The sequence below is a fragment of the Sceloporus occidentalis genome, unplaced genomic scaffold (genome assembly GCF_023333645.1).
Source record: "Sceloporus occidentalis isolate IW3139 unplaced genomic scaffold, rSceOcc1.0.p SCAF_4, whole genome shotgun sequence".
Taxonomy (NCBI): Eukaryota; Metazoa; Chordata; class Lepidosauria; order Squamata; family Phrynosomatidae; genus Sceloporus; species Sceloporus occidentalis.
Genome location: NW_028316984.1, coordinates 192,423,443 through 192,450,050, shown reverse-complemented (window position 1 = coordinate 192,450,050; position 26,608 = coordinate 192,423,443). Strand labels below are relative to the sequence as shown.

Here is a 26,608-nt window from a genome sequence, read left to right as displayed (position 1 = left end):
GCCTGATGACCAAAGCATACTCAACATAATATGTATAATGCAATTATTATTCCTATTTGTCTTATCTTGTAAATCATAGCCAAAAGGAGACTTGAGAAGTTTTAACTCCTCCATCTGCCATTGTGTTCTAGACAAAAAAGCTTTTCTATTTGAATTCGAAGGGACGCTTCCATTGCCATCAATGGTAGGTTCCCTTAAAACAGAAACATAAGCTTCAAAGAGATGGTGTTTTTCCAGGAGCCTAATGGAGAAGGAAAACCCTTTTCTCCCTATCCATGCCATCTGCTACTATTGACATAACAACAAAATGAACCCATTAAATGCATTCACAAATACAGTTCACAAAAACGCATTCCCTTAGTCCTTATGGAAAGCAGATGTCCATGCTACATGGCTAGCATGTCTAAAAGTTTGTAATTTTTGCACTTCTAGTTTCATATGTATATTCCTTCACTCTGAAAGCCACCTTTTTGCTTCTGTTCTGTTCTTTTGCATAGAAAAGCAGGCTTTAACTCACTGTCTCTGAAAGAGGGTCACAGATTCTGTTTGAAGAAATTGCAAGTGTAGCTTAGCTTTTAATAATTTGTTTATCCTATATTTTGCTATCCATTCAAACAGAAAGCACTTAGTATAATAAAAGATATTCCAAGAGGCCTTCCAAAAGTCATTCTGGTTATTAAAAATCATCTGTCGTATTTACAAATAACTGTCCATAGCTTGGACACAAGATACTTCGTTATCTGAAGTAAAAGACAAAATGGCACCCCACTCCATTCTACAAAAGCCAGTGGGACTGACAAGTCAAAGCTTGTTTCAGCATAAGCAATGTGATATACCTTTCTACCAAATGTGAAGGCTTCAGGCTTTTTTAGGAGTGTCTTTCATTCTTCATCCATTCTTTCATGCATTCTTCAAGAAAGGAATGGCTGGAATGGCTCAGGATGAATGGCTGGGGCCCGTCATTGCTCTTCCCCAGAATTTGCCACCTCAACTTCACTCTGCCAAAGGCAAGGGATCTTGGAAGCTAAGCAGGGTCAGCCCTGGTTAGTGTTTGGATGGGACACCACCAATGAACACCAACTGTCAGAGGAAGGAACTGGTAAAACCAACTCTGAGAATTCCTTGCCTAGGAAAACCCTGTGAAATTCATGGGGTCACCATAAATTAACAAGTCCACTGGGGAGGTAGTGCAGCGCTCTAGCTCTCAGGAATTGCCCCCCTCTGGCCTAACAGCAGGGCATGTTCTGGGCCTAGGCTTTGGAGAAATGTTTGCTAGCCAGAATAGTGAATGGAGGGCTAAATAGACTCATGATCTGACAGTGTTAAGAAGTCACATGTCTAAATTGTCCTCTGTTTGCAGAACGGAAGACAGAGATGAAGCCAGTCCAACTGCCCCCAAGACCCTTTCCTTCTTTTATCGTGTTCTGCGAGCAGCGCTACCTCTTCAGTTGCTCTTCCTTCTCCTGTTGTTTTTGGCTTCCTTGATCCCTTCTTCTGAGGAAGACTACAGCTGTACCCTAGCCAACAACTTTGCCCGGTCGTTCTATCCAATGCTGCGGTACACCAACGGACCTCCGCCAACTTAAAAGCCACTCGCTCCCCCCCCCCCAATGTGTTTTGCACTCAACCAAAATTAATTTCCTCCACGGGTGCACTTTTTGTGCTGCTAACATCAGTCCAGGGAATTCACACAGCAAAAATTTCTCTCTGGTTTCACTGTGAATTCCCATCAGAGTTTCATTGGCACTAATGACTAACAATAGCAATGTCCTATGTTAAACACTACAAGAGTGACCTTCCACTTAATCGCCTGCTGTCTACATAAGGGAACACATTATTACTTCCTGTCGCCAGGATATAGATCCTTTAGCAATTTCAATACTTGAGATGGGAGCGAAGGGGTTGTTAATTAATCATAGTTTTGTACAGAAAATGCTATTTCTATATATTTTTTGAACTGTAAGCAAAATATTTGGTACTTTTGCACAACGTATGATCAGTTGGTCAACAGTCTTCATGGCAGATGGTCCACTGAATTAACAGAATGGTGTCATGTTTGCATTAAAATAATTTCTCTACTGAATGATCAATATCATTGGCCACAATATTCCAGAAAGTTTGCTGCAGAAGCACCATTACAGTTAATGGGAGCTGTGCAATTTAATTGAACTGGGGCTTGCAGTGGAAAGTGTCTGGTGGATTGGGCCCATAGCTTAAAGAAGTGATAGAGAAGGCTTTTTTTCTTCTCAAGCAGCCCTTTGTACGCACAGAGATCACAAATCCGTGGCTGCGTTTTCTACTGTGGAGGGGGAAAGGTTTAATTTTTAAAAAATAATCCGTACACTTAGTATTTTAGCAACGTTCTCTCTCCAATTAATGTATATGTTTCCAAGAGAAAGATTTTGGTACTTAGAAACTGCTGCCTTGTCTGATGTCTTCTTTTGTACTATGTTTTATATTTATATATAAAAAGAAATGATGCTGCATGTAGGTGGCTTTTATTGTTCAAAATTTTCTAAGGACAGAAAAGCTAAAAATCATTTGTGTTGATTATCTCACATGTATGTATACACATAAACTGTCTGAACTCGTGGCTTTTGAATCAAAGATGTTTATGTTTAATCTTTCTTGAATTGTGTACAGTAAGCCAAAAGAAAAGAAAATAGTGTGATTTTTGTTTTAATAATTCAAGGGCACAATCACTCTGATGCTAGTCAGTGGCTCACATGTATAGAGAAAACAGGGGGACACCTGACTCTTCCTTCCTATGTTCTCAGAGCGACCACAATGCAAAGTTAGAGACATTGGGGATTCACTCAGATTTATCATAAAATTGCACATCAATTCCTGAACTCTGGAGAGGGAGGATTAAATGAGGGGGAAAGAGGCATGCTCTGAAGAGAGAACAATTGGGCCTATACCACATCACTTTACTCATATGAGCAATACTGCAGAGACTCCATGTTCAAAAGCAGTATATCATTATATACCAATGGAAGGGGTGGAAGCATCTGGCTAGGGCTATTGATTGGATTTAGGGTACTGCTTGTGAAAAGGCCATTTCTGAGAACCGGATGCTAGAATAGCACATCTTTTGTCAGGTACAGCAAGGTGTTCTTCCCGTCAGTAGGGCTCATACCCTAACCATATGATTTCTCACATTTAAAATGAGGATGGGCTTTCAGGGGATGCTTAAAGAACAGAAATGGGGCTCTCTGATTCCACAGTGTATTGATTGTACGTATAATTCAATCATCTTCTTCCTCATTAAAATTTTGTAGCAATCCTGATTTCATTGGTCTTGATACTTTTTACAAGATTTCATGGGCATGGTGGGTATGAGCTGCATCTAAGAGCTGACAGTGAGATGTAGCAGCAGTTCTGCCATCTCCAAAACAGAAACTTATACTATGCTACCCTTCTGCAAAGAATTTGCAGTCAAATGTGCCATCCCAGTCTGGTGGGAACTCACACTGGTGCTTTCCCAGTTCTTACATCTACACAACAGTACTGGAAAGTTTCAAAGAAGTGTTCAAAGATAATAATTATTCTTTTATAGGGGTTGAAATAACCTGGTTAGAGAAAAAAATGTTAGCAGTGGGAGTTTATGATCCACAAGAAAATAAAGGAAAATTTTATAATGATTTACAAGAAAAACTGTCAGAACATGATTACGAGAATCTGATAGTAATGAGAGCTTTTAATGGAGTAATAGAACCAAAGATAGATAGACCATCACACAAAATTGCAAACGAAAAACAAGATAAATTACCATTTTTAAAAAATTGATAGAGACTTTTGTTTTGGTAGATATGTCGAGAAAAGAGATTACACATTCTGTACCAATAGACACAACTCGCTATCGAGAATAAACTTAATCCTGATTTCAATGACAATGGTTAGAAAAATAAAAGAGCAGAAAAGAATGTATAATTGGAGATTCAATGAAGAGCTTCTGCAAGACCTAAGTATTATAGAAAAAAACACAAAAATATTCTTTGAAGAAAACATAAATGATGAAAGTAAAATTGCTGTGGTTTGGGACACTAGTAAAGCTGTATGGCATGGTTTTCTTATACAGCAGAATATAAGATTGCAGAAATTGAAGAAGTAAAAAATGATAGCATTGAATAAATTACTGAAAGAAAATGAAGAAAAATTGAAAGAAAACCCAAGTAATAAGGAGGTGGCTGACAAGATAAGAAAAATCTTACAAAAACAAATATCAGTAGAAATGACAGTAGAATTAGAGAATTTTTTTTTTAAGGTTAAACAATACAATTTTGAACATGCGAATAAAACAGGGAAATGGCTTGCCTCTAAGTTAAAGAAAGAAAAAGAGAGAAAGAACATTATTAAAATTAAAGAGGGGAATGAAATTTATATGCAACATGAAAAAAATTAAAGAGGTATTTTTAAACTTCTATTCTACTTTACACTCCAACCTTTCCAAAAAAGGAAAGAATGTTTGGATAAGAGATATTAAGAGTACTGTACATCTAGAAATTTTAGTCAAAAAATTAATATCCATGAGTCAATGTAAGTACTATACTTTAACTCTAATAAAAGAAAGGAACCATCTCCTAGTGAAAACTAAGAGTGCAATCTGTCTTTGAAGCTCTTCTCCCCCCCCCCCTTCTGCTCTATCATTCATCCAGACTTTAGTGTGAGCACAAACAGTTATACCTGCTGGTATTTTGTAAGTTATTTGGCTTTGTTTTCCTTTGCTTCATTCTTTACATCCTTTATTACATGTTCCTAAGTATTACCTTTGACTTATCCATGGGTCATATCAAAATCCATAATTTTGGCCCCAAAACCTGCCCACGACTTATACATGAGGTCGACTTATAGTCAAGTATTGTATATGGTAGTCATTTTGTCACATCAGGCAAGCAATCCCTCTGTCACCCTTGCCTCTTTAAGGGTGCAGCCTCAATCAGACTCACAAGCAATAACCATGCATTTCTTGATTCAAGATAACTTTAACAGAAGAAAACCTAAGCGCTTAGGGGTGCCGAGGCCGGGACACAGGTCCACAGCTGAGGCATGCTTTATACAGTCACATCTCCAGTCCAGTTCTTTCCCACCAAACAGTGAACACTCCTGTTCACCTATCACCATCTGCCAATACTTTCTTCCATTTTATAGTAACAAATTCCTTACATAATAACATGGGGTTTCAGGACTCTGCACCCACAAGTACTCCCAGGATGGTTGTGGACTAGCTCACTCACACCTCTAGCATCTCTCTCACTCTTTCTGGCAGAAAAGATGCATTAAGGGACAAAACAGACTGCCCAAAAGTATCGGCTCTGGTGCTGCCACTTTCAGCACCAGATCAGGGCCATGACAACTGCAAGCTGCAGCCGATCCGTCGCATTGCTGGCTCTAAAAGAAACTGTGAAATACTGCTACTTTTAGAGCAGGCAAAAGGCATTGTTGCCACTGTGGCAGCACTTTCCAGTGCATCATCTGAACGCCGTGCCAAAAGAGCACCATGATGCCGTCCACTGTGCGGTTGGGCTGGCGGCATGAAGCTGGCGTGGGAGTGGCATCAGGGCGTGTGGCATCCAAACGCCATGCCCCCATGCTGGCGCTTCAAGCCCATCTGTTTATTCCCTAAGAACAAAATAAATACCAATTTGCCATCCTTTCATGATACCACAAATCTTCCAGCAGTTGGCTCAGTTTACCAATGGTAAGACCAGTTTGAACCCAAAGGAGCATTAAACATTTCCTAACATTAAAATTCAATTTGTTGAATAGGTAAAATAATGTATTACTGTATATACTCATGTGTAAGTCTAGAAATCTAGGTAAAAAAATTGACCCCCCCCCCCCAAAAAAAAACCCTGAGTTAGACTTATCCATGGGTCAGTGTAGGTACTGTACTTTAACTCTCATTTTTTTAAAAGGGAACCATCGTCTGGTGGAAGGAAAAAGTGTAATTTGTCCTGGAAGCACTGACCTTCCCCTATTCTCTCATCCATTAGTTGTTGTTGTTAACTGCCTTCAAGTCGATCTCGACTCATGGTGACCCCATGGATGAGACATCTCCAAGACCCTCTGTCCTCCACCACTCTCCTTAATTCCTGCAACCCCATAAAACCCATAGTGACCTCCTTAATAGAGTCCCTCCATCTGGCATTCGGCCTTCCTCTCTTCCTACTTCCCCCCACCTTTCCCAGCATTATTGTCTTTTCCAGTGAGTCCTTCCTTCTCATGATGCGTCCAAAGTACGGCAGCCTGTTTGGTCATCTTGGCTTCCAGAGAGGTTTCTTGCTGCATCTGCTCTAGGGCCCATTTGTTTGTCCTTTTGGCTGTCCATGGGATCCTCAGCACTCTTCCCCAGAACCATATGTCAAATGAATTGATTTTCTTCCTATCTTCTTTCTTAACTGTCCAGCTCTTACATCCATACATGGTTACAGGGAATACGATGGCTTGTATGATTTTAACTTTTGTACTCAGTTGTATACCTTTGCATTTTAGAATCTTTTCTAGTTCTTTCATAGCCACCCTCCCCAAGGTTGAACTTGTGAAGGTCCTCCATAGTCATTATTTTGGTTTTCTTTATGTTAAACATTAAGCCTGTCTTTGCACTTTCGTCTTTGATCTTCCTTAGTAGTTGTTCCAGGTCTGGGAGGTTTTCTGCTAGTACTATGGTATCATCTGCATATTTTAGATTGTTCATATTCCTTCCTCCTATTTTCACTCCTCCTCCTTCTATGTGCAAGCCTGCTTTTCTTATAATATGTTCTGCATACAAGTTGAACAGATAGGGTGAAAAGGTTGTCTGACCCCTTTGACAATTGGGAAGCATTCTGTTTCTCCATGTTCTGTTCTGACAGTAGCCTCTTGTCCTGAGCACAGATTCCTCATCAGGACTATCAGATGTGGTGGCACTCCCATGTCTTTAAGGGTATTCAATAGCCTTTCATGATCTCTCATCCACCCAGCCTTTAAAGTGAGCACAAAGGTATATCTGCTGGATTTTTTTAAGTTCTTTGGCATTGTTTAACTTTGCTTCATTCTTTAGATCCTTCATTACTTGCCTCTACGTTTTATCCTCGACTTATCCACAGATACATTACTTTGGCCCCAAAAGCTTCCCTTGACTTATACATGAGGTCGACTTACAGTCGAGTATATATGGTAGTTTATTCTGTCAGTGTTGCACTGTGTCTTCTGAAAAGGGCTTTGGAACACCTTTCTTTCTGACTGAAAATTACTAGCAGCTATTAAGGTGATTGTTCTTGAGAAAAAATGAATGCATTAACTTGTCTTCATAAAGCAGCAAAATAACACAATGTAGCAAAAGAAAACTACAAAGGAGTGACTAACATGGGTAGTATTTAGAATTTTCAGACTCACTTGGAGTTATTTGGACATAGCATTAAATGCAGTGGTATTTAATTTGGAATCAGTTATGGAATTAAACAAGAGTTAATATTATGTAAGAGAAGATAGAAGTGACTTGCCGTGGCATAAATATCTTTCTTCCCTCTAGAACAAACCCTGTAATAAAAGCATAGTTTATAGTGCATTAAAAGGAGATTGAAAATAGAGTACTTAAGTGGATAACAACAAGTATAAGTATAGCTACAATTACATATCATAATACTCATGTACTTGTTCACACTCATATCTAGTTGGCAAATTTCTTCACGTGCCAGAAGATGCCTTACAGCCAACATAAAAAATCCCCATCATATTTTCACATTAAACACAAAAAGCACTGTTTGAAATAGATTTGAAAGGGACAGACTCAATCTTCTGCCATCCCACTTTTTCAGATGCTTTTAAAATGTCCCAGTTTCTCTATCATCTTCCCACTGTTTGCTCCTTTGTCCTCAGCTTAGTTCAGTTGCTGCAAACTGAGTTCAACGTACAAAAACAGTTTGCTCTTAGGACCCTATCACACTGGGAAAAGTGGGGGTTAAAATAGCTATTATCCCGTGAAAATCATGCAATCACGATTAACATTTTCACACAACGTCATGATTAAGGTGCCATTATCCCAGGAATAAACAGGCAATAAACAGCAACAAATCATTCATAGGGAAATCCCGTGAATTGTTGCTGTTTATTGCCTGTTTATTTCCGGGATAATGGCTCTTTAATTGCAATGTGTGTGAAAATGTTAATCGCAATTGCAGAATTTTCATGGGATAATTGCTGTTTAAACCCCCGATTTTCCCAGTGTGATAAGGTCCTTAATTAACTCAGTAGAGAAGAGGGGAAGGCCAGAGAAGAGACGAGAGGAGAGGAGAAAGTGGCTCAGGCAAAAGCAACCTAATGCAGTCTCTCCTAGCTTGTGTGTTCTTCCTCACTAATAACTTTCACCATCTTGGCCACACTGATGTTGCTTGGCCACACATGTCCAAATTTTCATCTGTGAAATGTTGAAGGGGGTAGTGGGAATCAAGACTGAGAATGCAATACAGTGGGTCCTCCACATTCAATGGGGATAGCAGTGCAGGACCCCTGTGAAAATGAAAAAACTGCAAATGAAAAAACTATTGTTTTAATCAAAAAGAATATCTCTCTAGGAATTTCTAGGTCCTCCAGTGCATCTCTATGGTCAACATCTGCCAGACGTTGATCATAGAATTGCACTAGAAGACCTACAAATGCTAGAGAATGTTCTCTTTAGGAATCTCTAGGTCCTCCAGTGCAAGTTCTGGTGGACGTTGACCATAGAGTTGCACTGGAGGACCTAGAAATTCCTAGAAAGAATAGATCAAATCTATGAATAATCAAATCAGCAAAAGTGAAATCCACAAATGTGGAGGGCTGACTATAGCTTCCTTGAGACTCATTTTGTGGTTGTTGTTGTTATTGTTTGATGAGGTGAGATTTGATCCTGGGATATCAGGCTGTCAACATTCACATTTCTGCACCAGTGATCCCTGTGGGTACTTGTTATCTGCAAAAGTTTGGTTGCAGGACTCACCGTGGATACCAAAATCCATGGATGCTCAAGTCCCATTAAATATAATGGCATAGTAAAATGGTGTCCTTTATATAGAATGACAAAGTCAAGGTTTGCTTGTTGGAATTTATATTTTTTGGAATATTTTCAATCTGTGGATGCTTGAATCCATGCATAAAAAATCCATGGATATGGAGGGCCAACTGTACCCTTGGATGCCAGACATAGGTTTAAATACAAGAAATATTCAATCTGTTAGAGTCAAAGAAAGACTCAAAGCAAAGCAATAATCCACTTCTAAATATTGACTCCAGTGAGAAAACCACCTTACAGAATATCAGTTTATTGATCAAGTACAGCCAACAATTGTCAAACACATCACTGAAGAAAATACCTAGACTCTACATTAGTAGAAAGCAGCTGAGAAGGGTTTTAATTTCATCCACTCCCCAACTTGGCTTGTTTTCGCAAAATACTTGGAAAGGCACCAAAAAAGACTTCTTAAAACATTTGGGGTTTAAAGCCAATAACAGCAAAGGTACACGGATTCACATCTATCACTGCTGGCATGGAATGAAGTTCGTATGTGTGGCAAAATCTTTACAATGGAGAGAATACTCACTTCTGTGCAAACAAGGGCTGCTAATTTCAGACAGTCTTATTTCCAAATACCTGTGCTTAGCACTGTAACCAAATAATAATAATAATAATAATAATATATATTTTAAAAAACCAACAAGGCAGACACAGAGTCAGAAGCAGCAGTTTATGGAGATGCTAAATCACTGGTCATGAAAACAACTCAGAGAGGCTTATGTGTTTTTAATGACTTGTAAGATTAAAAAATAGCTAGATCCCTAAAGGGTTTGTGTCTTTGGGAACATCTTTGGCTCCCACTCTATTTCCCAGCCACTATTCAAACTGACACTTACCTTCATAATCATAAACTTGTGGTTGAGCAACCTGGTTCCTAAAGGAATATCGGCCTTCATATTAGTTGGACAGCGCATTACAGTAGTCCTCAGAGGATTTCTTCTGGCTGCTCTTATCATCTGAAGTGAGACGTGTAGCAATGCAAGAATACTGGACATCGCAGTTATAAAATGAGCTTCCCAGGATTAATAACCAACTCTTTTACCTTTGCAACACCAAGAAAAACCAATTTTATTTTCCAAGGCCTTGAATTTGCTTTTAGGTTGCTATGTTTTTCAAAATATTCATACTGTAGTTTTTAATACACTCCTTTCAATCTTTTTCAAAAGGCAACACACACATTTTGATGTTAAAATATATGGGAGAATCCTCTATTATGGTATATGTTATACACCTTTATGCCTTTATGTAGACTTCGTTACATAGCAGAGGCACTAAGAAAACGCTGTTGCTGCTGTTGTGTGCCCTCAGGACATTTCCGACTTATGGTGACCCTAAGGCAACCCTATCATGGCTTTTCATGGCAAGATTTGTTCAGAGGAGGATTGCCACTGCCTTCCCCACCCTGCCCTTCCTCTAGGATTGAATATCACTGTTGTAAGTGATCTCCAAAGGAATATGGAGGCTCAAACCCTTCCAAAGAGAAATCTTTGTCCATAGGCATGGGTAACAAAGACCATATCTGGAATTTTGCTGATGATATATGTGCATGTATGTCTGGTTTTGGGTGCTGCACAGAGTTATTCACGTATATGTTATGTGATGTCCAAGACACCTCAACATGGCTGCCAAGCTTTGAAGGTGCTACTACGGCAGTTTACTGGTTGGGGTGAGAAGGAAGGAAGCAGCCATTTTACCATCTGCAATGGGGGAAAAGATATGAAGTTGCTCTCCTGGATTCTTCCTGCCTCCACCTTGCCCATAAATGGCTAAGATGGTGCACCATGGGGTTTTACAGTTATCTAGGAGAGCAGAGAGACCATGTTCCATACACATGCATGGTGGATCACAGCCAGACTAAAAGGTGTTGCTGGCTTTCTAAAATATCATGCACGATAAAGATCAGCTGATCATTTTCCTTTGGTCAGAAATTGTTCTTCATAGCTGAGAACCATCATTTTAATCTACTGGACAGAGAATAAAATGTCTCACCCAATTTTGTACATATGGACCATACATACAAAAAGTGTATTCATGAGCCATCAAATACCAGAGATGTTCCTTTCAGATAGAGCCTACCCTCTTTCAGACACCTTCTATTCAAAATGCATACAAATTAGCTGTAAGCCATCAAGTGTACAGTGACATGATGAGACTTCAATGCAAGTCATTCATAACTGTTTAAGAAGCAAATTTCACTGCTATTGTTGTTTATTTAATGTTGATTTGGTGCCACTGCCTATACCATGCTAGGTGCTAAACTTTAATAAAGATGTGAAATGATCCCTGATTACAGCCTATACAGAAAGAGGAAGGCAAAAGGAAAGAAATTATGAAGGAGGGAGAGGTGTTATAAATGGAATGACAATAATATGAGGAGGTTGAGAAAGGGTTATTACAGGAGGCCTGGGTACATGCTGGCTGAATGATTCTTTTAAAAGCATCTTCTAAGTGCTACATTTTATGTTGAGAGTCATGGCTGTTAGCATGTCCTTGCTTGTTCCCACTCTATTTTAATTAAAAGTAGATTGCATTGGGAGCATGGCTTAGTGGTTTGAATGTTGGACTACGACTCTGGAGTCCCTGAGTTCAATTCCTCACTCACTCATGAAACCCACTGGGTGACTTGGACCAGTTGCATGCTCTTAGCCTCAGGGGAAGGCAATGGAAAACCTCCGCTGAACAAATTGTGCCAAGAAAACTCCATGATAGCATCGCCTTAGGGTCACCATAAGTGTGGAACTACAGTAGGTGAATACAGACCTCTGCAACAATCCCACCCCCCAAAATATGGAAGGCCAACCATTGTTTTTGGTGTGCAAGCATTTTTTTAAGAAAAAAAAGATCTGAATTTTGAAAAATTGTCCAAAAATGCACTAAAAAGGAGGAAACCTTTGAAAAAATATTCATTCTTGCATACAAGAATGAAATGATGATGATTTAAAGCATAGATCCTTCTTCCCGACCAGCAGGTCCTTTGGGGACATAAGCTGTGTCACACAGAAAATGAAGGGGAAAGAAAGAAAACGGATGCTTCCAAAAATATGGTAGGGCTATTGGGGAAGGAGGGCACCTGATGACTCCTTAGTGACTCCATTGCTCTGCCCTGAACAATGTCCTCCTCCCTTTGCCTGGGCTCTGAGCTAAAAATATGTAACAGGTTGTACAAAATGGCAGCTCAAGATTCAAAAGTACACCAGCATTTGGAGCAACGTATAGGAGCCAAACACATCCAAGCCACTCTCCATGCATGGATCTGGTTGTACAATAAATGTACCTCTTATTCCCATCTGGAGGTGCATCAACCAAAGGTATTCTAAAGAGGGAATTGCAGTTGCCACTGGATTGCCATTGTGAATGGAAGTTTTGGGGGCAGGCAGGAATGACATTGTCTCAATAAGGACATTGTGTGCATTAAGAAAGTTTCTGATCCATAGCATCCAAACATAATCAGAAAAGAGCTTTCCCAATGAAAACTAAAAATGTGCTCTCTCTTCTTTGTCCAAGGTGCTTTCACACAAAATGCTGAACACATTCATACATGTTCCTGTTCACTCTATGAACTCTAGAGTGACATGGGCGCTCTCATGTGAATACAGAATATGGCATGATTGCATATTCATTTAAACTATCAGGGTTCAGAGAATCATAGAATTGGAAGAGATCACAAGGGCCACCCAGTCCAACCCCCTGCCATGCAAGAACTCTCAATCAAAGCATTCCTGACACTGTGCCAGTTCTATTTTTTGTGTACAGTTGTCTCATCCATTAGAGTGAATGAGGCAATTCTTACTACTGGGAGAGCTATACGTGTGCATGTACGTATGCACTACAGCTAAAACCCTGGCACATGGGAGTGCATGAAAATACCACCAGGACATTCCCTAACGGTTCCACCAAGTATGTAGAGAGAGCTTGTAACACCTTTGAGACCAACTGAAAGAAAGAAGTTGGCAGGATGAGCTTTTGTAGACTAAAGTCTACTTCCTCAGATGCATTTAAGGAAGTAGACTGAAGTCTATGAAAGCTCATGCTGCCAACTTCTTTCTTTCAGTTGGTCTCAAAGGTGCTACAAGATCTCTCTACAGACTGATTCTACAGACTGACACAGCTATATCAATGAATTGTTCCACCAAGGGTCAGTTTATCTCCTATGCTGCATTTTTACTCCTTTGGGACGAATACATTTATAGATAAATGTTCCTCCTTATTCAGTATTAAAATCACCACAGTAATATTGATCCTGCATAATGAAAACATGAAATCATTATTCACAAATTCTCAATATTCACAGTAAACAATTCCTTTGTGCCAGTGGCAATACACAGCGTTAGCTTATAGCAGGAAACAAAAATGCCCACCCAGATGTTTGCACACAGAGATTTACCAGCACTCAATACAAAACAGGGCTTTTTTTAAAAAAAGAACATTTCTAGTCCACATTGTCAAAATGCATCAATATACAAGCTCTCCAGGCCAAGGCCTTTCAGTTAAATAGGACCAAATTTTCCATGCTCCCATACTTAGTGCAAGTGGGTTTGCACAAAAGGGAAACATATTCATGTCTTTGCAGTTAAGAAGCTGAAAAGCACACATTTCTAATGGGCACAGGATCCTCCTGACGTGCTGTATTGTACAGAATGATATGTATAATGAAGCACTGATGGAAAGCAATGTACAAAACCATTCAGTTACTTGATAGAAGTTGCTTCTATTTTCTGCCCCCACTTGATTTTTGCAGTGGGATCCTAGGCGCTCAGTACAACTTTCCCGCTTTTTTAAAAAGAAAAGCAGCAAAAACAACACTTCTCTGTCATCCAGGTAAGGTACCATGAAACTTAAGGCTCATATGGCGCTTCAACAGTCTCCTCTAGAAGGCACTCCAGAAGTGCAACTTTTGACAAAGCCAGACTAAGAGGCAGGCTGTGCCATTTCAACCTCATGAGGCTGTTTTAGGACGGTAAGAGATGACAAGGCAAAGCAGCATTAAAAAGATTTGTATATGTCCTATAAAAATCACAGAAGTTTCAAAAGAGAAATCAAGATACTGGTGCCTTCTTTAAAAAACAACCACCTACCCAAATACCTCTATTTTCAATCTTGATATGTTTTCTTTGTACTTTCCTGGATTTCTCCTTCACTGTGAAATCACAGTTGTGCTCCATCTGAAGTCTCTGTTGCAAAATCACAGTTGCGTGTCATCTGTAGTCTCTGTTTGTTCTGATGGGCTAATCTCAAGATTGGAAATTGATGTTTTCCTGTGACTTCGGACAGTGTGAGCGTTGAGCATTTCCAGTAACAAATCGTAGACAGGGACAACGTTCTTACACTTCATGCTAAGAAGGTGCTCCATCCCTTTGTTGCTGTAAAGAAAGCAAACAGGTCAGAAAGAGGTGCTAGGCCTTTGAAACACTCTTATCAAGAAATGCTCTAGAGAGCTAGAGTGGCCTGGTGGTTTGAGCATTGGACTATGACTATGGAGACCAGGATTTCAATCCCCACTCAGTCCAAGAAACCCACTGGGTGACCTTCAGCAAGTTACATACAGCCTCAGAGACAGACAAAGACAAACTCCTTCCAAAAAAACCTTGGCAAGAAAATTCCCACAATACGTTCACCTTAGGGTCATCAAAAGTCACTTGAAGGCATGTAACAACAACAGCAGCAACAGCAGATGTTCAGGAAGTAGGAAGCACATAGCAGAGACAGTGACAGTGTCAACATTTTATCTCTGTTACATCTAAGCAGGGACGACCCAAGATGTTACACTGCCTTAGGTAAATCACATGGCACTTTCCCCTTTCATGTTGAGATGGCAAGGCACTCTCTTCTGTTACACTGATGAAGTAGTTTAGTGGGTACAATACCATGTGGAAGACACAGGACATTAAGCTGATCACAGGCGACTGAAATGCCAAAGTTGGAAGTGAAGAGGAATCAAAAACAGTAGGTAGATTCGGATTAGGTAAAAGAAACAAAAGAGGCGAGTATCTGATAGATTTCTGTGAAGCCAACAATCTATTCATTGCAAACACCTTTTTCATACAACCTAAGAGAAGGCTATACACATAGATATCACCAGATGGAAAAACCAAATAGATTATATAATCAGAAGCAAAAGATGGAGAAGCTCCATCCTTTGCCGCCTTTCACACCATAATAATAATAATAATAATAATAATAATAATAATAATAATAATAGGCTTTATTTATATACAGCCCAATCACTGGGAATCCGAGCGGTTTACAATAGAGGGGATAACAGACAGTTCCCTGCCCACAGGCTTACAATCTAAAAGACACGACACAAAAGGAGAAGGGAATGGTGAGGGGGGGGAGGGAATCAGGTCCAGCATTCTTCTCTCCCTCTGAGGCCTGGACCAAGGCAGATGGACCGGAGGGAGGGCTCTTCTTCTTCAGGCTAGCCCCTGATGGTACTGGGCCAGCCTTCTCTCTCCCTCAGAGGCCGAAAGATGACACTTTCATCTCATTATAAGAATCAAAAGGGAATGTGCAGAAGCCCTGGCAACACTACCATGTGTTCCTCAGGCTGCAATAGGATCTCCCAATACTGTTGGGGTCCTGGGTGCCATTGGGTCCAGAGATGGGAAGAAAGGGGGAGACCAAGAGCTTATCCCCCCCCCATCTGACCTCCTAGCAGAGTCCCAAACCTTATGCTAGGCATAGTGCCTGCAGCGGCAATGGCAGGGGACCCCTAGCAATCCCTGCCTTGAGCAAGGGCATTAGATCTGGCAAAGGTTCCTTGGTGGCTGGAGAGAGAGGGCCCCTGGTACTCACCCCTTTTCCTGTGTCTTTTGGCTGGCTTGTCTCTCTGACCTTGGCCCTGTTTCAGGCTGGGCAGAGGTGATGCAGAGAAACTCTTTGCCATGGCTTTTGGCTGGCCAGTCCTCTGAACCCTGGTCCTAAACAGGCTGGGCAGAGATGCTGAGAAGTTTCCATAACTTCTGGCCAGTTTCCTGACTGATCCCTGGCCATAAATGGGCTGGGCAGAGGTGATGTGGAGAAACAGAGACATGGAGGGGATACCCCTCACCATCTGTTCCCACGGCTCCCATGTGCTGCAAAGCTGCCTGCAGAAATCTCCTGTGCTCCCACCATGAAAGGGGGCTGCTCTGGAGGACAGGGAGAGTCATTGGCAAAGCCAAGACCTTTCTCCAATCCTGGGAGCCCTTACCATATTAAGTCTTTCTTCATGCTTCCAAGACAGAAAGAGAAACGAAGAGAAGGAAAGGAATGGAGTGGCTGTAGTGAAGAAGTTGCAGAGCAACCGCAAAGACATCCTACAGGAGTGATAGGCAGGACAAGACTGGCCTTCTAGGGTTAGCTCCACCACGTGGAGTCACCAGAAGGTTTCTCTTTTTACTTCCTGCCTATTGCAGTGAGTGGGAGGAGCATAAACCAAATTACAGGATGTGGGGTCTTATCTACTGGAAATGGACATATCACAGGTAAGAGCCAATGTCCCTTTTTGGCCAAGACTATACCAGGTGCTGACTATGATACAGATCATGAATTACTTATATCAAGAATAAGAGTAAAATTTAAGAAGAGGACAGAACTGCTCATCATACCAAAATTTGATCTAAACAATATTTCAACAGAATTTATTGATAATATAAGGAAATGATTTGCTCTACTAAATACAATAGACCATGAACCAGAAGAATTATGGTCAGAAGCTATAAAAGAAGAAGGCAGACAGACACTAGTCAAAAAGAAAGAGAAGGAATCATGGGTGACAGATAAAACACTAAAAGCAGTAAAAGAAATAAGAGAAGCAGACCAAAAGGGAGACAGGAACAAACTCAGAACCATGAATGCTACAGTTCAATGACTGGTGCAAAAAGAGAAAACAAATACTACAATGATCAATGCAGATAGATAAAAGACAACAACAAAATGGGAAAAACAAGAGATCAGTTCCACAAGATCCGGGAAATCAAAGGGAAATTCAAACCAAGAACTGGGATACTCTATGACAATAAAAATAACATATTTCAAGACCAGGAAGGAATAAAAAGACATTTGATGCAAAACATAGAAAAACAATATAAAAGGATAACAAAATGAAGGACACATGGATCAAAGAGCCACATGAAGATGAACCCAAATCCTAAAAAGAGAGTTGAAAGCTACAATTAGAGAAATGGATACAAATTAATCACCAAGAACAGATGATATTCCAGTCGAACTGCTTCCATCCACACTGACAGAATCAGCACCAGTGTTAACCTACATATGTCAACAGATATGGAAAACAAAATGATGGCGAACAGATGGGAAACTATTCATATACCTCCCCATACACAAGGAGACACAAAAGACTGCAACAACTATAGGACCATAGCTCTAACCTCTCATGCAAGCAAAATTCTGCTCAAAATTTGTCAACACAGACTCCAACCATACATGGACAGAGAAATCCCAGAGGTTCAAGCAGGGTTGAGGAAAGGAAGAGGCACTAGGGACCATATTGCAAATATACAGTGGTTAATAGAGCACACCAAGGAATTTCAAAAGAAAATCAGCATGTACTTTATAGAATATAGCCAAGTTTTTGACTGCATAGATCATAAAAGGTTATGGAACATCCTGGAATCAAACCCCCAGCAGACACCAAGGGCCTACTGTATTGCCAAGAAAACCCTATGATAGGGTTGCCATAAATTAGGATTGACTTGAATGCCTAAAACAACAACCACTCATATTAGTTGTTGTCTAAGGCAGATGCCTCATTCTGGCTAATGGTAAGACTAGCCTTGCAACTTAGATGCTCTGATTTTTGAGGGATCCTTGAGTGCACTGTTTCAACTTTTCCAATACCAGCAGCCATGTCCCAGCTCCAATTTGCACATCATTGCTAAAAGATATATTGATGCCATTTCTACAGCACGTTAATGCTAACCACTCTACAAAAGAGAGAGATTTTGCTTAGGTGCTCTCCAATTCAAAAAAGAAGAAAGAGAAGAGGAACAAAATAATGGAACAAAGAGAAGACCATAAGATCTGTTCCTATTTTATTCAGTTTAGCGTCCGCATGGGCCACAAAGGTAGTTTCATTTTCCATATGGAAATGATTGGAGTTATTCCTTAATTGGCTTAGAATCATAGAAATATAGAGCTGGAAGAGACTGCAAAGGTAATCCAGGAATACACAATCTAAGCACCTGCGACAGATGGCCATCCAGCCTCTGTTTAAAAGCCTCCAAAGAAGGAGACTACACCACTCTCTGAAGCAGAAACATATTCCATTGTTCAATAGTTCTTACCACCAGGAGGTTCTTCCTAATACTTAAGTGGAATCTCTTTCCCTGTAGTTTAAATCCATTGCTCCATGCCCTAGTCTCTGGAACAGCAGAAAACTTACTTGTTCCATCCTCAATATGACATCCCTTCAAATATTTAAACATGGCTATCACATCCTCTCTTAAACTTCTCTTCTGCAGGCTAAATATACCCAGCTCCCTAAGTTTCTTCTCATAGGACATGGTTTCCAAACCTTTCACCATTTTGGTTGCCCTTCTTTGGACATGCTCCAGCTTGTCAACATCCTTTTTGAATTGTGGCAGAGAAATGGACATGGTGTTCCATTTGAGGCCTGACCTAAGCAGAATAGACTGGCACTATTACTTCCCTTGATCTAGACACTACACTTACTAGGACATTGAGGGGAGGAATAGAACTCCACTGCCAGTGTATAGAGCTGTACCAACACTTTCTATGTCAGATTAGACAAAAACACCAGGAAGACTATGGATGGCTGTATCCAGTGCAGAATTAAAAAGCAGTTTGACACCACCTTAATTGCCATGACGCCATTCTGTGAAATCTTGGGATTTGTAGTTTGGTGAGGTATTCAGCCTGGTCTGTGAGAGTGCTTTGGTGCCTCACCAAACTAAAAATCCCAGGATTCCACAGGATGGAGCCATGGCAGTCAAAGTGGTGTCAAGCTGCTTTAATTCTGCAGTGTGGCTACAACTTATGTCTTATGTCATCGTTCAGGACAAGCAGGTGATGTCCTGCATCATGACAACCTTATCCTGATGGAACTGGAAAGATGTCTGAAGGCATGAGAATTCATTAGCCTTCCTAGCAGGTGTGACAATCTCAAGAAATAAACGTTTCCTACTCCAAGGGGCAGGAAGTTTTTGGTGTGGAATTTCTTTTTCAAAAATGCATTAATTCCTCCACTTCCCAAGACAGGCTGCGTCACATAGTTTTTCTAAACATGTAGGCTAGCCCATGCAGAGTGCTTTGGTTATTTCTATTCCCTGTGGCTGGGCAGGGGCTGTATAGAGAAACATGGACTAATACAATAGAGAGAAAGTAAAGCTGAAGGAGCCAGCATAGCATTGTGGTTTGAGTGTTGGACTAGGACTCTGGGGAACAGGGCTCCAATCCCGACTCGACCATGAAACCCATTGGGTGGCCTTGGGCAAGCTGCACACTCTCAGCCTCAGAGGATGGCAACGGCAAACCCCCTCCAAAGAAACCTGCCAAGAAAACCCCATGAAAGGGTCGCCACAAGTTGGAAATGACTTGAGGGCAGACAACAAGCAACAAATGCTGAAGAAAATGCACAAATGCTGTATATTTTCAAACAGTTGTTACCAGGTCACAGTGGAAAGTGCAATATGAGGACAATAACATGAAAAAGTGTACCTGTCCAACTGTTATTTGCTCCTGAAAACGAACAGAAACTTCATCATCCACTAAGCATTTACTCATGTCGCCTCTGCTTTATATTTCACACTCACCCTGCAATAAGCCTATTTTTCCTTCCTCAAAGCTGCATGCCCACCAATCTGACTTGCAAATTAGGCTTACATTTACCTTCCAAGACCAATCGTGAAAGAAAACACACTAAGTGTAATGTATGTAAACATGTATGTGCTATGTTAAGATGACAGCTTTTACCACTTGAGGGAGCAGCTCTTCTAAATACACGCTGAACCGACTGCATGTAGTTTGACCTTTAATGGTTGATCCATCTGTTCTCATGCATCTTGCTGCCAATCCTCTCTGAAGACTCAAATGAACAGTGAACTTACTCCCCACCACGGAGTGATAACTGGCACAAAACAGCAATCACGTGTCAAACATTAGCCATGTAGAATTGGATCTACAGACTTAGCATCCTCAGCATAAACAAGGAAGAATGGTGTTGCCAAGATTAAAGGACTTCCTTTTCTAATGTGTTTCTGAATCTTCCCATGAGTGGAAACATACTTTGATGGCAGAACATGATCACAGCAAAGAGTGCTGGGCTACAGCCTTCTTCCCCAGTGTGCTAATTTTCTTACTTTAGGGGCATTAATTTATTTAAAATATTATATCACATCCTGTATCCAAAGATCTCAGGGCTTACAATAAAACCAATTTAAATAAATAATAATAAGACAAATATATGTATTAAAATCATTTATCAACTAAAAGCCAAACAATTTAAAACTGGTTAACATGGTTTAAAATACCAGTATGCAAAGGGGATCTTGTAGCACCTTTGAGACTAACGATGTAGAAAATGTTGTAGCATGAGCTTTTGTAGACTTGGGGCTCATTCACACTATGAAATACAGTGAATTGCCAATCAAATTATATAACCCTCATTTCCATTTGAAACTGGTTCTGTTCCTGGTGCAATTGATTGCAATCGCAATGAAGCGAGGCAAAAGCAAAACCATTTTTTTCAGAGAGTAGCTTCTATGCGGTCCTTTTCAGAAGAATCAATTCTGAAGCGAGTTCAATAAGTGGGAACGACAGATCAGAATTAATTCATTCTGGAGTGGAGGGACTATGGCAGAGGGGTGTTTACCATCCCTCCTCCGTTTTGACAGATCCACCATTTCCCCCCCTCTCAGTGCTGCCTTTTGTACTTTTTAAAAAATAAAATAAAATTGATTGAATATGCGATAGATTGATTTTGCAACTTTGCAAGTAGTTGCAAAAACAATCTATCAAAAATTCAATAAATTTTATTTTATTTTTTTTAAAAACATAGTCCTCCATCTTCTGTCCCTGGCTCCTTCCCCGGCATCGTCTCGTTTTCGTTCCCTGACCTCACCTCCTTCTCATTCCCCAGCCTTGCCTCCTCAGCTTTCCCTCCTTCCCCGGCCTCGCCTCCTTCTTGTTCCCTGGCCTGCTCCTTCCCTGACCTCGCCTCCATTGCCTTTTCCCCCCCTGCTCTGACCCTTCCTTGTTACACTCTCTCAGCCTCCCCCCCCCCCCCCAAATTTCCAAGTCAGGCTGCCCAGGCTGCCGCTGACATCACATATGATTGACAGGGGAATTTGAAAGCGGCACTACCAGTGGGAACAACAATTGTGACAAAAAGCACAATTACACAGGTGTAAGAAAAAAATCCCCTTTCACAGTGGGAACAAGGGACCTTTTGGAATTGATTTCCAAAACGGAGCAAGGACAAATCAGGAATTGCTTTAAACTGCAAGTAGGGATGGCCCCTTGGTCAACTTCCTCAGACCTACAATAAGCTTATGCTACAACTTCATCTCCATAATTATTCTCAAAGGTGCTACAAGATCCCTTTGCATATTGATATTCCAGACTAATATGGCTGTATGTCTCTGAATTCTACCACAATTTAAAGTAGTGCATCTATAGCACATGGACAGCCAAATATGCCCAAAAGCTTTAATTTTAAAAAGCCAGTTTTTCACTTGGCTCCAAAACGATACCAACACTGGCAGTAATCAGTCCTCCAAGGGAGGATATTCCAGAACTGGGGTGCCACCACAGAGAAGGCTGTGTCTCATGTTCTCCCAGAATGTATACCCCTATAAGTGGGAAACATAGGAGGGCCCCTCCAACAGACCTAAATTCTTGGTTAGGTATATAGAGAGGTGTTCCTTCAAGTGTCACAGTTAATGTTATCCTCCCACATTTTGCTGTGTATATAGCTCCTACTATGCATATTCTACTTTACTACAGGACAGACCACAAAGGTACCTCAAGGGCCATTTAGTCCAGTGATTCCCAAACATTAGTTCTCCAGATGTTCTGGACTTCAGCTCTGAGAATTCCTGACTGTTGAGCAAACTGGCTGGGGCTTCTGGGAGTTGAAGTCCAAAACACATGGAGGACCAAAATTTGGGAATCACTGATTTAACCCAGTCCCTTACCAATGCAGGGACCACTTAGTTGAAGCAATATCTAACCATCTGGCCATCTAACCACTGTTTAAAAACCTCACAGATGGTATTTAAAGCCATTTTCAAACATGAGGCTTAACTTGATTTGGGCCTTTCCAACATGATTATTTTAACACTTCATTACTCTTCATACAAGTGATAAAGTAGAAGGGGAGTATTTGTAATGCCAATGAACATTTTGGCCAAAGTAGGTTTTTACATTCACCTTACAAGCTTGTTTGAAGCAAGAACTGCCCTTAATGTTTTCACAATGCTTCTGCAAGTCCACAGTTTATAAAAGTATCTCCAGCCAGACAGAAACTGGGTTAATGAAAAGAGTAGTAACTTCTATTATTATTGAATCAAATAAGTCAAAACCTGGCTTGCTCTGTTTCCTGTCTTCACTATTGGAAAAATCAATATTCCTTAGGCGACTTCTGCATAATGACTCAATCTTTTTAATGGGTTGACTTAAAAAGTAATGATAAAATTTCCAGTGCCAGGTCAACATGTTAACACAGTTACAGAGTGGACTTTCATCACCATCAAAGCATAAATAATTGCTCTAGGAGGTTGTGCATGAGATTTCCCTTTTAAAAACAGAGAAGAATCATGGGTAACCTGCTAAAACAAATTATTTTTTTCCTGGGGAGAATTGTGTTCAGCAAACAATAGGCATTCTTTCAAGTGTTTTGGAAAGACTAAAACAGAGAAACTTTTTCTTCAGATTATAGCAACTTAAAACAACAACAACAACAAAAATGTAAGACTAAGGTGGATTTGTAATTGGTTGACCGGCGGAAGCCAAAGGGTGCTCAACAATGGCACCTTTTCATCCTGGAGAGAAGTGACCAATGGGGTCCCACAGGGCTCTGTCCTGGGCCCAGTGTTATTCAACATCTTTATCAATGACTTGGATGACAGAATTGGGGCATACTCATCAAGTTTGCAGATGACACCTAATTAGGAGGAATAGCCGATACTCCAGAGGACAAGATCAAAATTCAAAATGATCTGAATGGACTAGAAAGCTGGGCCAAAACTAACAAAATGAAATTCAACATGGAGAAATGTAAGGTACTGCACTTACGGCGTAAAAATAAAATGCACAGATATAGGATGGGGGACACCTGGCTGAATGAAACTACGTGTGAAAGGGATCTAGGAGTCCAAGCAGACCACAAGTTGAATATGAGTCAACAATGTGATGCGACAGCTAAAAAGGCCAATGCAATTTTAGGCTGCATCAATAAAAGTATAGTGTCTAGATCAAGGGAAATAATAGTGCCACTCTATTCTGCTCTGGGCAGGCCCCACCTGGAATATTGTGTTCAGTTCTGGGCACCACAATTTAAAAAGGATGTGGAGAAACTGGAGCGTGTCCAAAGGAGGGTGACCAAAATGGTGAAGGGTCTGGAAACCATGCCCTATGAGAAACAACCTAGGGAGCTGGGGAAGTTTAGCCTGGAGAAGAGAAAGTTAAGAGGTGCTATGATAGCCCTATTTAAGTATTTGAAGGGGTGTCACATTGAAGATAGAGCAAACTTGTTTTCTGCTGCTCCAGAGACTAGAACATTGAACAATGGAAGAAAGCTACAGGAAAAGAGATTCCAGCGCAACATTAGGTGGAGTTGCCTGAGAGTAAGAGCTGTTCAACAGTGGAACACACTTCTTCAGAGAGTGGTGGAGTCTCCTTCTTTGGAGGGTTTTAAACAGAGGCTGGATAGCCATCTGTTGGGGATGCTTCGATTTGGATTTCCTGCATGGCAGGGGGTTGGGCTGGATGGCCCTTGGGATCTCTTCCAGCTTTATGATTTGATGATTCTATGATTAGCTTGCTGGATCAAAATAATAAAAATAGGCTGGCATCCTATTAGTGACTTATGCACATATACGTTCCATTACACATGTGGTTCTATTTTATTTATTTATTTGCCATAGTCAAGTGCCATATTCAGTTGACGTAGCAAAAGCAGAGGGGAACATGTGATGCCTTGTACATCAGGTGCCACTGTGCATTATACATGCACACTACACTTACAGATTGCAATCATGCATGTTTGCACAATCAGGTGTGCAGTGTTGCAGTTCACCCATGCACAAACATCACATAACTCCATGAGTGTAAAGTTAGATTCCATCTCCTTGATATAGGATCTCAGCCAAAATCCAGTGCTGTATTTCCTGGGATGCCCTGCCTCTCCAGCTCAGTGGACCAATACAGGCTTAGGCGCGTTACAGACCTCCCAGAAGGGGCAGTCTCGCGCCACTGCTGGTTGCTGCGTCCGGGAACCGCAGCATCCAAACCGCGCAGTTCCCGGACGCAGCAAAGAAGAAGCACCGAAATGGTGCTTCTTCTTCTGCCCTGGATGAGACGCCACAAGGCGCTACTCGCATACTCGCAGCGTCACATCCGGTGCGCGACGTGTGGATGCTATGCATCCAGCACGTAAAGATGGCGGCGCCCGTGTGTATAGGGCGCCGCCATCTTTACACCTTCGTCACGTGCTAGGGGTGAGGCCGGTGTGGACGCTAGGTCCTCGGCCAACCCCTAGCACATGACGGGGGCGCCGGAAGAGCCCGTCTGTAACGGGCCCTAATATCTTAAACACCATCCACCATGGCCTTCTCCAACATATTTCTTCCATGAAGTCATACGAAGAAAATCTACAAGGCTTTCTTGGCTGTGGCTGTCTATTTATGGAAGGCTCTTCCAAAAGTAATACTGCTATAATTTAGGTGGTAGGCAAAAAATAAAATAAAATAAAGACTAAGGCAGCTACGAATGTGTGACTCAGAGTTTTGCAATTGTAATCATTTTGTATTCACAATCCCTATCTATTCTAGAGTTCAGGAGAAATGTAGGGACCATGAAAGTCCCCTAATGTTCACTTCCTGGGCAACAGCTGCTTTGATCAATGGGAATTTCTTCCCTTGTCAATTGAGAAGCAGCTGACTGGTGCATGAACGATCTGACAGGAGGGGGAACGGCAGCAGTGATCCTGCTTTTGGCTATCTCACTAGAAATAGCACACAGGAAGGGTGGGACCAGTAGCGTCGCTGAGGTTGGTGTCTCCTGGTGCAGTGGGGGGGATAAACTGTCTTTCTTCCCCCCGCCCCCAGCTGCTCAGCTGCCCAAACTTCTGCTGACAGGGTGGTGATGTGACATCTGGAGTGCTCATTCAATGTCCAGCATGGCTGATCTGCCAGCAGCTGCACTGGACCTGAAGGCACTGACCTCCAAGCAGCTGCCACTGCTGAGGTAGGAAGTTTGTAGCCTCTGGAGGGCCCATTTAGGGTCTGTTGCAGCTACTGGGTGAGCGGGAAAGGGAGGCAACACCCTTTCTCACTTGCCCAGTAGACACGTCAGTCCCTCTGGGTGTACCATCCCACTGTGACACCCCCAGTGTGGTCCGCACCCCTTGCACTCCCCTAATGATGCTTCTGGGAGGGACCATCAATTAGTTGCTTTGAACAGAGCCTTTGGGCAGTGGTTGCTGCCCAGTTAAGTGGAAATTGGATTGGGAGACACTACATAGCAATGGAATTATGGTTGTGAGTTCAATACCAACCTAGGGGCTCAAGCTGGACTCAGGCTTGCATCCTTCCAAGGTCGCTAAATGAGTACCCAGCTAGTTGGGGGCAATTACCTTACACTTTGTAAACACTTAGGGAGTGCTTAAGTGCACTGATAAGAGGTACAGAAATGTACTTGTTATTGTTTTACTGGTGATTTATCACAGCTCTAGCACATGCACAAAGTTTGAAGGGAGACTATTTTTGACTCCATGGTGGACCACACCAGACAAAAATTGCAATGAGAACTCATTTCTGGTCACGACTTTTTCTATGGGGGCACATAAGGGCAAACTGCCATTCCAGGAACAATGATTTGATGTTTATTAGGACTGTTGGTTTGCTGTTTTTCAGCCATTTTGGGCCAAAAAAATTATCTGAATTAAAATGAAACCCAATGACCGGGGATGCTGGGAGTCTGAGACTGCAAAAAAACAAAAACAAAACAAGAGAGAGAGAGAGAGAGAGAGAGAATAAATTATTCTCATAAAACAGCTTGATACTTTTTCTTTTTCCTGGAAGGACTGTGGGAGGTATTTTCGTTGCTGGCCTTGGGATTGGGCCATATCACAGCAAGTTGAACTAGGCCTTTTATTTTCTAAGCAAATATTCTGAATGTGAAGGTTTAATGCTTCAGGAAGAGATAACAGTTATCTCATTCATTTTATTTTTAAAATGCAACAGAAATTCACGCATTTGTAGTCGATTCTGGTTGAAGCACAGCCTTTATGTTATCCACAAACTTCTCTGAAGTGAAAGTGCACTGCCTAACTCAAATGTAAATGACTTACAATCTAGACCTACAATGCAAAAAGGAAGAACATATGGGGTT

General features: G+C 41.2%; 2 protein-coding genes across 9 annotated transcripts in view; one reads left to right on the top strand and one right to left on the bottom strand.

Annotated features, from left to right (window-relative positions):
- SYNE2 (spectrin repeat containing nuclear envelope protein 2) overlaps positions 1 to 4,526 on the top strand; it is a 348,063-nt gene extending 343,537 nt beyond the window's left edge. For all 8 annotated transcript variants that reach the window (XM_089522735.1, XM_089522729.1, XM_089522733.1 and 5 more), the window contains one exon: positions 1,361 to 4,526. In XM_089522735.1, the coding sequence (XP_089378861.1) occupies positions 1,361 to 1,586 (226 nt within the window). In that variant the 3' untranslated portion in view covers positions 1,587 to 4,526. The remainder of the gene's footprint in view (positions 1 to 1,360) is intronic.
- An 8,643-nt stretch (positions 4,527 to 13,169) lies between these two features.
- ESR2 (estrogen receptor 2) overlaps positions 13,170 to 26,608 on the bottom strand; it is a 70,478-nt gene continuing 57,039 nt past the window's right edge. Inside the window, exon 8 of the mRNA XM_089523625.1 lies at positions 13,170 to 14,394. Coding sequence (XP_089379751.1) covers positions 14,217 to 14,394 — 178 coding nt within the window. The 3' untranslated portion in view covers positions 13,170 to 14,216. The remainder of the gene's footprint in view (positions 14,395 to 26,608) is intronic.